This window comes from Anolis sagrei, chromosome 8, assembly GCF_037176765.1.
Source record: "Anolis sagrei isolate rAnoSag1 chromosome 8, rAnoSag1.mat, whole genome shotgun sequence".
NCBI classification, from domain to species: domain Eukaryota; kingdom Metazoa; phylum Chordata; class Lepidosauria; order Squamata; family Dactyloidae; genus Anolis; species Anolis sagrei.
This window is the reverse complement of record NC_090028.1, coordinates 22,029,032-22,042,081: the sequence shown is the minus strand read 5'-3', so window position 1 is coordinate 22,042,081 and position 13,050 is coordinate 22,029,032. Positions and strand designations below refer to the sequence as shown.

Below are 13,050 nucleotides of genomic sequence, written 5' to 3'. Positions count from 1 at the left end.
TCTTGCTGCTGTCTCGTTGTACATCTTTGCTATTCACTTTCAGGGGTTCATAATACATCTTCTACATAGGTCATTATGATAAAATTATTCAGAGTGAAGACCCCTCCGGTTCTTTTTGTTGTTTTGGTTTTATTATTTTCCATGGGATGGACTCACACCCAGAGTGGCTTGTTAGAAAAAGATTATATTTCTTCATGTATTTAAAACATGTATATTCCACCCTTCTCACCCCGACTCAGGGGACTCAGGGTGGAGCACAACATAGATAGGGCAAGCATTCCATGGCAGGACATAAAACCATAAAAATATACAAACATTAAAATCACTTATATCCACTTTAAAATCAGTTGCTTAAAAACCATCTCAGGACACCATTCTATCATTGCCTCATTGCACTGCTCCAAAGGCTTGGTCCCACAGCCAGGCATTCATCATCCTTCTGAAGGACAGGAGTGAGGGGGCTGATCTAATCTCGTCAGGAAAGAGGTTACATAACCAGGGGGCAATCACTGAGAAGGCTATTTATATTGAGGCATATAAATAGGTTACTGCATGGTTGGCACATAATTCTGATCTTTAAGAACTATGGCTGGCATAAATTGGATTTATAAATAGATCCTAGCACAAATAAAGTCTGAACTCTCCCCAGAAGCTGAGATGACTAAATGGACACTATCAGATTTTGGCCATATCATGAGATACACTAGAAAAGATTATAATGCCAATTTACTACCGGGCACAATTCAAAGTGCTGGCTTTAGCCTATAAATGGTTCCTGTCTAACTTACCTGTCTGAATATATCTCTCCCTATGAACGATCGAAGAGTTTAAGATCATCTGGGGAGGCCCTGCTCTCAATCCCGCCTTCTTCGCAAGCGCAACTGGTGGGGACAAGAGACAGGGTCTTCTCAGTGGTGGTCCCTCAGCTGTGGAACTCCCTCCCTAGGGATATTAGATCGGACCCCTCCTGGCCTTCCGAAAAAAGTAAAAGCCTGGCTCTTTGAAAAAGCCTTTGGAAATGAAGTGCAATAGACAAATATGGAATTATGTAAGTTGAACCATGGAATGACTTAGATGATTCAACTGGAAAATGAGATTAACAAGAAGGCATTGGTTATTATATGTTTTTAATGGTTTTCGTATAGTATTGATTTTATATTGATTTTATAAAGCTGTTTTAAATGTTTTAATTGTATATTGTGGATTGTTATGGCATCAAATTGCTGCCAATTTGTAAGGCGCCTTGAGTCACCTTTGGGCTTGAGAAAGGTAGGATAGAAATATTGTAAATAAATAATAATAAATAATGCTTGATCATGTGGAGGACAGTAGGGAAAAAGAAAAGCCACATTTTAGAAAAGCCTTTGTGTCCTTGAGTCTCCAAGACCTGAGCTTTTGAGGAGAGGATGACTTGGGAGATCTCCCATTCATTGGGTTTGCGAGTCTGTGACCAAAAAGGTGTTTTCCTACTTGTGTGAGATGCACCCCATATCCCTTGCCAATAGGCCATCCTCCTGGAAAAGCAGGCCATGGTCGAGGAAGCCAAAGAATTCCTCCTGACACCATTTTCTAAGCCAGTTATTGACCTGTACTATTTTTCTGGCCCCTGTAGCGCCATGTCTTACAACTGGGAGGAGGGATGAAAATACCACCTGTACATTTCAGGAGTAATGTATTAACAGGATGTCAACCTTATTTTTCAACCAAATCTCAGACTCCTTTAGTCAGCCTTTTTTGGGCTAAACATGTTCTTGGAGTTGCAATAAAAAAGGATATTTTACCAGCTGCTTCCATATTTCTCCAAAGCCTGTCAACAACAGTTTGTTGTTGTTCATTTGTTCAGTCGTCTCCGACTCTTCGTGACCTCATGGACCAGCCCACGCCAGAGCTCCCTGTCGGCCGTCACCACCCCCAGCTCCTTCAAGGTCAGTCCAGTCACTTCAAGGATGCCATCCATCCATCTTGCCCTAGGTCGGCCCCTCTTCCTTTTGCCTTCCACTTTCCCCAGCATAATTGTCTTCTCTAGGCTTTGCTGTCTCCTCATGATGTGGCCAAAGTACTTCAACTTTGTCTCTAGTATCCTTCCCTCCAATGAGCAGCCGGGCTTTATTTCCTGGAGGATGGAATGGTTGGATCTTCTCGCAGTCCAAGGCACTCTCAGCACTTTCCTCCAGCACCACAGCTCAAAAGCATCGATCTTCCTTCGCTCAGCCTTCCCTAAGGTCCAGCTCTCACATCCGTAGGTTACTACAGGAAATACCATGGCTTGGACTAGGCGGATCTTTGTTGCCAGTCTGATGTCAACAACAGTAGATACTCTTTAATGTGAGCGACTCCCCAGAGGAACCAACTTTTGGTTGCTAAAAGTTCATACAAATCCTCCGTTGCCTGAGGACTCAAACAACAGTGTTCTGGTGTATCTGTACAGAAGAAAATGCCAAAAGAGCCTTGGTCTTTATTCCTTGTTGACACAGATGTGCTTTGTAACAACACATCAGAACAACAGAAGCACAGATTGCCAGCAAGAAGCTTTCCAAGGCACGTTAGCATTTCTGAAAATGACCATACAGAGTTAGAGCTAATTCATTTTTCTCGCTCTGATCTGATGACTGTAACTCATTACAGCATTTTATTGATCAGCTCAGCTGTGTTCCTCCTTATAGGGAGCAAGTTCAATAACACTCAATATTACATTTTTATTACACCCAAGCTGCTCGGCTTGCCAGCAAAATTTTGTTCTTTGGCTTCCCTTGGAGATTGGAACCAAGGTGTAGAATAATGGGGAGTGGGAGCAAAACCAAGCACACAAAAGGATGTTCCTGATCTTACATAATGTATACAGCACAGCAATGCATCTAATAATATTCCTTTGTTTTCTATACAGGTTGCGTGTTTCTCACCCAACATGCTTGGGACCAGGATTTTTGTAAAATTGTGGGTTTTTCCAGATTTTGGAATAACTGTATTTGCATATACATGGTGAGTGAGGGGTAGAGGGGAAAGGGGGCAAGTCACATATCCAGCACACACTGAGTTTTTCCATCAAGGGTCCCAAATGTACAGTGCTTAAACCATGGGTCTTTCACATATAGCACAAACACAAAACAATCTATGCGTAATGTCAAAGTGTATTATCAAAAAAGCATATAATATTCCATTTACCAAAATCCCCAGCACATAGCTCAATTCAGTGGTACACAGAAATCAAAAGGAGCAACTGTTCTCAAACGTAACAGTTCTAGGTCTGGATAAGGATTCCACTGTATATAGGCTTCAGGGATACATTCAATGAGAAACGTCATATAAACAAAGTAAGCATTGAGTCATGAGGCTATATGTAGACTGAAGACAATAATGAGGATGAAGCGCCACTCTCAAAACAATCTTCATGGAAAAGATCCAACTCAAGTCCCGTGAAAAATGGAGCACTGCTTCTCAAAATAAGTCTTCAAAGGAAAGTCCCAATGGCATTCAACAGGGGTGCCTGGGTATTTTTGTACCCTGTTTCGGGGAAAGCAATCCCCTTCCTCAGGAGTTGATAAATTCAGCAACTCTAGACTCTTATATCATGCCAGGTAGCTTATACAAAAAGTGACTCTGCTTGAAGTAAGATTAGGGGCCATTTCACACTATGTAGTTATAGCACAACAACTCCTCATCAATGGATATGGCTCCTGCTTGCCCTGTGTTATTGGATCCATTTCCAGTGGAACACCTTGCAGATGTAGGCAGGATCCTTGGGCTGGTGAAAGCTACCATCTGCATATCAGAACCTTCATGGATCACAAAATAATCCCACCATACTGGAGAATTATCAGCCATTCTAAGATCTACAGAGACACTCGCTGGAACACCTCAGCAAGCGAGAGTCCAAAAGTGGAAGGCTCAAACCCAGAACCTCAACCAATGGCTGATACCAAACGAGAGACTCCCCCCTGGGCACACAGAGGACTGGGCGACTTGGAAGGCACTGAACAGACTGCACTCTGGCACCATGAGATGCAGAGCCAACCTTAAGAAATGGGGCCACAAAGTGGAATCCTCGACATGTGTGTGCAGAGAACAAACCACTGACCACCTGCTGCAATGCAACCTGAGCCCTGCCACATGCACAATGGAGGACCTCCTTGCAGCAACACCAGAGGCACTCCAAGTGGCCAGATACTGGTCAAAGGACATTTAATCAACTACCAAACTCACAAATTTTGTATTTTGTCTGTTTGTTTGCTTTGTTCTGTTAGAAATGTAATATAATTGGTGGTTGCCCTGACACGACAAATAAACAAATCAGCCATTCTGAATTTCTAGGGCTGGTATGGGCCAACTTCAACCCTCCAGGTGTTTTGATTCCGGTGGAAATGAAACACAGGACAAGCAGGAACCAAATCCATTCACGAGGAATTGCTGTGCTATTCGTATTTCAAACATCTAGGAAATGCATCCACTCTACTGTGTTTGTGGAGACATATTGAACAAACAATGCAAATGGCCACACAAAGCAAGCTATAACAATCCTTTCCATTTAGGGCTACTACAATTCTCCACTTAGGATCTAAACATCTTCGAGGTACCAGATTCCACCTGATCGAGGAAACTAAGCATAATCAACCTTGATTAGAACTTGGATGGGAGATGCAGCCAATGGATCATTAATTAATTGTGCTGCAGGCCAGAACTGGCAAAATCACATCAATCAACCCTATGAAATTTATGAGGTCACAATAAGCAAACAGTTGACTTGAAGGCACACACATGCAAGTTTCGCCACTTACCCTGCCTACAGTTCTTGGAAATGGAGATCTTTGATTTTCAGGAATTAAGATTGGAGTTGCCACAATGGACCTTCTTTGCCTTATAATTCCGAGGCTGGCTTCTGCCTTAAAGATTTCCTAGAGAAAGAAAGAATAACGAGATTAATTAGTTTGAGGCTTCCTGGGACATTGCAATTTATTATCCTTCCTGAGCACATTTTTGCTTCTGAATAAAAGTGTCCATGAGCCGGAGGCCCACTAATAGACTTTCTCTCAACCTTCATTAACTGGAGAAGTATTGTTAGTTCAAGAGGTGGGTGTGAGCGAGTGATTAATGAAGATCATCATTAAGGTCCTCCAAGTGAAATCTTCAGGATCATTTGACTTACAGCGATGCCAATAGTGATTGATAACCATGCCTCAGCCTGCATTCCCACAATCGTATTATAGCAGGTATCTCTGGAAGCAAAAGGTTGCGGATCCGCCTGCATTTCTCCAGAGCTACTGAAAGGAGGCAATTTTGTCTGAGGTTCTTTTCGATAAGAATGCCCCAAAATGTACTGATTTCTATCCTCAAGGTGAGACAAAAGGAAATTGAAGTAGGGAAAAACATATCAAATGCTCTTGCGAGTGTTCTTGTTCTTATAGATTTCAATCACATCCTGTCTTTTCCTTGAGAATGAGACTCAAGGTGCCTTAGATGTACATTAACAAGAATTAGAAATGCACAAACATTCCCAAAATCAACTGTATTATTATTTACAAACTGTAAAATGATTAAAAAAATTAGAAGGGAATCTTCTATGCAGCACTTTCCTTGTAAATGAATCAGTTCAAAAATTTATCTGAACAATGATGATGATGATGACGATGACATCGACCCATCTTATTTTCTGTCAGTGCTTCAAATCAACTGCAGTATTTCAGTGGCTTTCTTGTTATTTTCCCTTTCTTTCAATTTTTTCTTTCTTTCAATTTTTTTCCACCTATAATCCAAAGAAGGATAGCCAATACTCCAGAGGACAGGAGCAGAATTCAAAATGATCTTGACAGATTAGAGAGATGGGCCAAAACTAACAAAAAGAAGTTCAACAGGGACAAATGCAAGATACTCCACTTTGGCAGGAAAAACGAAATGCAAAGATATAGAATGGGGGACAATGCCTGGCTCAAGAGCAGTACGTGTGAAAAAGATCTTGGAGTCCTCGTGGACAACAAGTGCAACATGAGCCAACAATGTGATGTGGCGGCAAAAAAAGCCAATGGGATTTTGGCCTGCATCAATAGGAGCCTAGTGTCTAGATCTAGGGAAGTCATGCTACCCCTCTATTCCACTTTGGTTAGACCACACCTGGAATATTATGTCCAATTCTGGGCACCACAATTCAAGAGAGATATTGACAAGCTGGAATGTGTCCAGAGGAGGGTGACTAAAATGATCAAGGGTCTGGAGAACAAGCCCTATGAGGAGCGGCTTAAGGAACTGGGCATGTTTAGCCTGAAGAAGAGAAGGCTGAGAGGGGATATGATAGCCATGTATAAATATGTGAGGGAGGAGGGAGCAAGCTTGTTTTCTGCTTCCCTGGAGACTAGGACGCGGAACAATGGCTTCAAACTACAAGAAAGGAGATTCCATCTGAACATGAGGAAGAACTTCCTGACTGTGAGAGCCGTTCAGCAGTGGAACTCTCTGCCCCAGAGTGTGGTGGAGGCTCCTTCCTTGGAAGCTTTTAAACAGAGGCTGGATGGCCATCTGTCAGGGGTGATTTGAATGCAATATTCCCTCTTCTTGGCAGGGGGTTGGACTGGATGGCCCATGAGGTCTCTTCCAACTCTTTGATTCTATGATTCTATGAGTATTGATGAAAAAGCCATTTCTTATTATAGCTGTATACCTTTTTTAAAAAATCGGAGAGTAGGAAATTTGGCCGTCAAACCTTAACACGATCTCAGTGAACTACACCTGAGTTGATGCGATCTCCTTTTCTTGGAAGAGAAGAACCATAAAATTGCTTTAAAAAGAAAGGGGCGAGAACTCCGGGTGGTGATGGTGGAGGAGGATTCTTGCGAGATCCTCCAGAAAGGGTCAGCGGCCCATGTGGGACCTGAGAGAAGGAAGGAAGGAAGGAAGGAAGGAAAGAAAGAAAGAAAGAAAGAAAGAAAGAAAGAAAGAAAGAGGGTCGCCATGGAAGCCACGTTGACAGCCGACGGAGCCCTCGATTTCGACTCAGGCTCAGATCTTCCAGAGGATAGCTTTTCATCTGGAGGGGAAGATCTGGAAGGTGATGATGAAGATGAGCCTGCAATTCTGGACACTGAAATTCAAAAGGCAGCAGATTCCAAAGACACTGAAAATGGTGGCTGGGCCAATGCCATGGCTAAAGTGCTTAATAAAAAAAAGAAAGAAATGAACTTGTGGACCTGGAGGCAACAAAAGCTGTGAGAGCTGATGAACTACATCCTGACAACTCAAGACTTCTTTAGACCAATCTTTTATAAAAGATTATGTGTACGAATTCAGTCGTATTAGTGATGCTGAATTTTGGTTGCAACCTCTTTCACTGCAATTTCCTTGACTTTAATGGGAAGTGGGTATGATATAGTTCTCTCTGTGATGGAAATCCCTGAATACATTTATTTTGAACAGTGCAGGCTGGAAGAAATTGGACTTCAGCCCTTTTTGGAAGATTTTGTCAAGATTGGCCTATCTCCTTCTGTCCGAGATGGGGAGCTCTAGAAGCTGAGACGGCAAAAGTGATACCTTTTGTCATCTTTACATTTGAATTATTGGCCCAATGGTGAATCCTACCCTCCTATCATTTCCCTGGCCTTGTGACCTTCTGGTCAACATGACAATCACATTTTTGGATTTCGTTTCCCTTTGTCTTTCTATTTCTTCCCTCCAAGGATCTGGACTTGATAAAAATTCAAGAGAGAATGCAACACACTTACACAAAAGGCGATCTGAAGTGTCAAGTAAGAACAGGAAAAAAACTGAATTCTGTCCTAAAGCCAAAGTACACAATACAGGAGAAGTCAGCTTTCAAATCCATTTACAACAACAGACATGGACAGAAAGGCCCAGCTGCCATGTTTCTGTGGCATAGGTTAGAAGAGTCTGAGTGTTGGTCTTCAGCATTCTTGGAACAATATCATTGTTTTTTCCCCCTAAGTTAAATCAAAACATTATTGGCTTGTGGAGAAGCAACAGACGCAGCAACAACATCCACTCTTGTGAATTTCTGGGAGTGGATCCAGGACAGCTTGCATGCATATGCAACTAATTATCTAAATAACACCATAACACCAATGTAAGCGATGGCAAAAGAGAACTCTCTGTGGTCTCAACATTTAAGCTGCAAATTCAAGCAACAAAATTCAAATGAGGTATTTTTAATCTAGACATGCCTCACACTTACTGCATCTTTGGAGTAGTAATGTTAGACCTTCCCTGGTTTATTCATCCTATGCTGTGACTTCAGTAATGTTGTCCAGTGGATGGATGAGAACCAACTAGATGTAGTTGTTTGAGTGTTGGTGTAGGATTTAGGGAGAAGAAGGACCAAGTCTCTGCTTAGTTGTGGGAACCTACTGGGAGGACCTTGAGATGTATGATGATAGTCAACTATATGTAGTTGTTTGAGTGTTGGTCTAGGATTTACGGAGAAGAGGGGCGAGTCTCTGCTCAGTTGTGGGAACCTACTGGGAGGACCTTGAGATGGATGATGATAGCCAATTAGATGTAGTTGTTTGAGTATTGATCTAGGATTTAGGAAGAAGAGGGACTGAGTCTTTGCTCAGTTGTGGGAACCTACTGGGAGGACCTAGAAATGGATGATGATAGCCAACTAGATGTAGTTGTTTGAGTGTTGGTCTAGGATTTAGGGAGAAGAGGGGCTGATTCTCTGCTCAGTTGTGGGAACCTACTGGGAAGACTTAGGGTAAGTCCCATTCCCGATGGCAAGCCTTCTCTGAAAAGTCTTGCCAAGATATCCCCACAACGGCTTCACCATAGCTCACCATTAATTGTAAATGACTTGAAGGCACATAATGACAAAAGTTATGTGCCTTCAAGTCATTTGGAGAATCCAATGGTTGGAGAATCCAGTCCAATTTTTAGTTTGTAAAATAACTGTCCAATGTCCTGAACCAGTTTCTCAAAATAAGTTCTACACATTGGAGAGCACCTTCAAAGTCCAATTGCACCACACCCAATGACATAGAAGCTACATAGTGAATTTCAGCATCTAGATCCATAGAATTAGAACACTCCATAGAACACTCAGATCTATCACAACCACAAGAGGGATGAATTTAGACTCCATCATGTAGTAATCTTGCAGTTATGATGTCATAACATCCAACCGGAGGAAAGCTTCCTGCCCTTACTCTAAATAGGCGATTATTGTTTTTTTGCTTCATTTCCTGCCCTTGTGAATAATCCCTGAAAGTACGGGAGGGTTTCATTACACAGGAGCATTCGCTCAGCTTGTGTCCAAGATTGCATCTCAGCCATCATTATCTCAGATGGGAGATAAGTGCCAAAGTTAATCACTTACACTTTGTTGATTTCATGTGCCTTATCTATAGATTGTGATCATGTTAATTAATTGTTTTTTCCCCTTTTAGATACAGAATACCGCTGTGCCTTCAGGTGTTCCCTCCTGCAAGATATACATTTCTACATCAGCAAGCACGACCTCTTTGCAACTTGGAAAAACACACAGATTTTGTTGTCCCGATGTATTTAATTTTTGCTGAAACCATTGTCTTCCAGCCATGTGTATAAGCTGTATATGAAACCGAAATGGATTTAGACTTGGGTTCCGTCTCTAAGGGCCCTTTCACACAGCCCTATATCCCAGAATATTGAGTCAGAAAATCCCACAATATCTGCTTTGAACTGGGTTATCTGAGTCCATACTTCCATATACTCCAGTTCAAAGAAGATAATGTGGGATTTTATTCAGCTGTGTGGAAGGGGCCATAGGTATCTCATTGTGTATTTATACGTAAACATTACAAAATCAAGAAAAAGAATTCAAAGTATGTCTGGCCCCAAGGATTTTTCAGAAGGAATACTTGACCTGTACGGCTTCCTCCGCCATGGTTACAATCCTGGTTTTTATAGCTGGATGACTTTATCTCCATCTACCAGGTTTCTTGTTCTCTCCATGGCTGTCCATCTGCCCAAATGCCTGTCTTCTTCTCATTACCAGTCATTCCAGAAGCTGGCATCTTCCCCAGATTGCCATAAGAAGCAAAGGTGAGGAATAGTAGTGTGGCAATCCCTGATCAATCTCATATCCACCTTTGTATGTTCAAAATTTCACTCTGCATTCTCCCATAAACACATAGGAATGCTTTCTCTGAATGTGCATATTCAATAGCTATCTCCCTAATGTCCCGAAACCCATCTCAGTGCCAATGCTTTTCTATGTCAAGGTGTTTGATTTCCCAGTTAAGATAATATATTGCAGAACAACATCAAGGCTCACCTTAACAGAGATGTGAAAATTGCCGCTATGGACACAACTGAACCAATTTAGTATCTCTCTAACCTGGGATTATGGATAAGCGAAATGTTCTGCCCTTGCTATAGAAGCCATGGTTCTGTTTATCTCTTTTCGCTGGAAAGGTCTCTTTGGGATGCTAGCCCCTTCATGAAAAATTTGAATGAATGGCTTTGCCGCTCGCCAATAACAGGCATCATTAGTCTTCACAACAAAAAACTTCATTAGAAGTTGTCATGGGAATGAGTCAGAAGGCTGGACTGGTATCCATTTGTCACAATTGCCATTGGCGTGCAAATTGGCAACCCATTACGGCCAACCAATAAACCTGTTGTGTTCCCAGTTGTTTAGCTTCTGGTGCAGAGATGCACATAAAATTAGGTTTGATGGCATGCGGAATCAAAGCAGAAAGATGTTGCCTGCCCAAAATTATTGAAAATTAGTTTTTGAGTTGTCTGAAAACAGAATCTCAGTGATTTTTCAAATTGGACATGGCATTTCCTTCGGATTTGGGATGCCGCTGGGAAAGATATTAGCCAATGGTCATGCTGACCGTGGGGTTTTGGGACCTGTAGTCCAAAGAAACAATTTTCTCAAGTTCCGAGCTGAGCTGGGTATTTGGACCAAGTAAGTGTTTTGAGGTTTCAAGGGGAACGTGGTGATAAATCACAGAATCATCGAGCTGGAAGATACACCTAGATGTAGCCAATCCAACCCCCTCAATGATTTGGGGGCTGAGAGGAGGCTGGCTTTATCAAAACAGTTGAAAGCAATTATTTTCCTCCTTTCACCAGTCAAGAGCCCAAGTTTCACAAGGCGGTTTCGCAAATTATAGGATCCTATGTCAGCTTCAGATGGGCAGTAGCAGCAACTGAACTGCTGATAAAATGATTCTCTCTGCAAAGTATTTCTTGGCTAAAAAGAGTTCACTGTGATACAGATGGATATATATCAAGTGTGCCAGGTACACATTATTACCATGAACACCATTTGATTGTCATCACAGTCTGTAGGTTGACAGTGAATACTTCCAAGCTGTTTGTCAAACCATTACAAAAAAGAAGAAACCGTTGCCTTTGCAGAGATCTCAAAGAGTCAACAGCATTCCAGGAGTACTTTATATCTGAGTGCAAGAAGAGCAATTTAAACAAATTGTAAATCAATGATTTAAATTAATGCTTTTCTTTTAAGGAAATGCCATCTTACCTCTGCTCAGGAAAGGGCACTTTGCTGTCCTAATGTCACTCCTTACTAGAGTTGTGTGCAGATCCGTTTTCCTTTGTTACATGCATTCTTTCATTACCTTTGGGAGTATGTAACAGGAAGGTCCCTCCCCGTACGAAAATCAGCTCAATATGAAAGAAAGCAGGAGCCGATTCCGGCGCCTTGCCTGCTTTTTGTGAGCAGTCTCCTTGCCTTGGAGAGTGCATGTGTGCCATGCAGGCCCACAGCCAAGCACCTCTTCTAGAGTAAGAAGGAGAACTTGCCTCCTTGTCTTGGAGAGTGGGTGTGCAGCATGCAGGGCCAGAAAGTGCATGCGCCTGCCTGCAGCCAAGCACCAGGTAAGAAGCCTCCTTAAAATATGTGCCTGCCTGCAGCTCTGTGCCTCTCCTCTAGAGTATACAGCTTAAATGACTTAAACGATGGGAAGGGGAACCTGGGAAGGGAAAGGGAACCCCCCATAACAGGCTGATTGAAAACAGATCTTTTAGCACCTCCTGATTTTGGGAGGCTCCCAAAATGGATTGGGGCCCCCACCAAAAGCCAGGACACAGAACAGTTCAAGGTTTACCCAGACTGCAAAAGCATCTCTACCAGAACTGCAATGGCAGTATCATATAGAATTACTGGATTAAAGCTTTAAATCAGGGGTCCCCAAACTACGGCCCGTGGGCCACTTCCAGCCCGCCAAGGGCCCTGATCCGGCCCACGGAGGAGGAGCGCCCCCCCCCCCCACACAGTGCCCCTCCGTTGGCTGGCTCACGCTATCCGTCAGCCCCGATGGACAGCGTGAGCCAGCCAAGGGCAGCTGCTCCGCATGGCCTACTTGTGAGTAAAGCCCCTCGCGAGGTGCTTTACTCACAAGTAGGCCGCACGGGGCTGCTCCTCCCTTAGCAGGCTCACGCTATCCTTCAGGCCCGATGGGCAGCGTGAGCCAGCCAAGGGAGGCTGCCCCGGCGCTCCATGCAGTCATGCCGGCCACATGACCTTGAAGGTGTCTACAGACAACGCCAACTCTTCGACTTAGAAATGCAGATGAGCACCACACCCCAGAGTCAGGCACGACTGGACTTCATGTCAGAGGAAAACCTTTAACCAGGAAAATTGGGTGGGAGAAAGAACTCTTGTCTGTTGGAGGTAGGTATGAATGTTTCAATTGGCCACCTTGATGGCCATTTCATAGCCTGACAGTTGTTAGGGAGAATCCTTTGTTGAGAGGTGATTAGCTGGCCCTGATTGTTTCTTGTCTGGAGTTCCCCTGTGTTTGAGTGTTGTTCTTTATTTACAGTTATAATTTTTTAAATACTGGTAGCCAGATTTTGTTCAGACTAGAAATAGATTTCCCATTCTCTGCTCCTGGAATTACTGCCTAAAGAGGGCTAGAAAGAACCCCCTCTAAGGGGCCTTCCACACAGCAAAATTAGATATGTGCAGTGTACATTGGAATTTTTTTATTGATTTTTTTTAAAAAAAACTATAGTCCGGCCCTCCATCGGTCTGAGGGACAGTGAACTGGCCCCTGGTTTAAAAAGTTTGAGGACCCCTGCTTTAAATCATTAGGATTC

At 42.9% G+C, this 13,050-nt stretch overlaps 1 protein-coding gene across 1 annotated transcript in view; it reads right to left on the bottom strand.

Moving 5' to 3' along the window:
• The window catches only part of CDH13 (cadherin 13), a 996,654-nt gene that overhangs the window by 553,879 nt on the left and 429,725 nt on the right, over window positions 1-13,050 (bottom strand). The window contains exon 4 of the mRNA XM_060787892.2: window positions 4,773-4,889. Within this exon, the coding sequence (XP_060643875.2) occupies window positions 4,773-4,889 (117 nt within the window). The remainder of the gene's footprint in view (window positions 1-4,772; window positions 4,890-13,050) is intronic.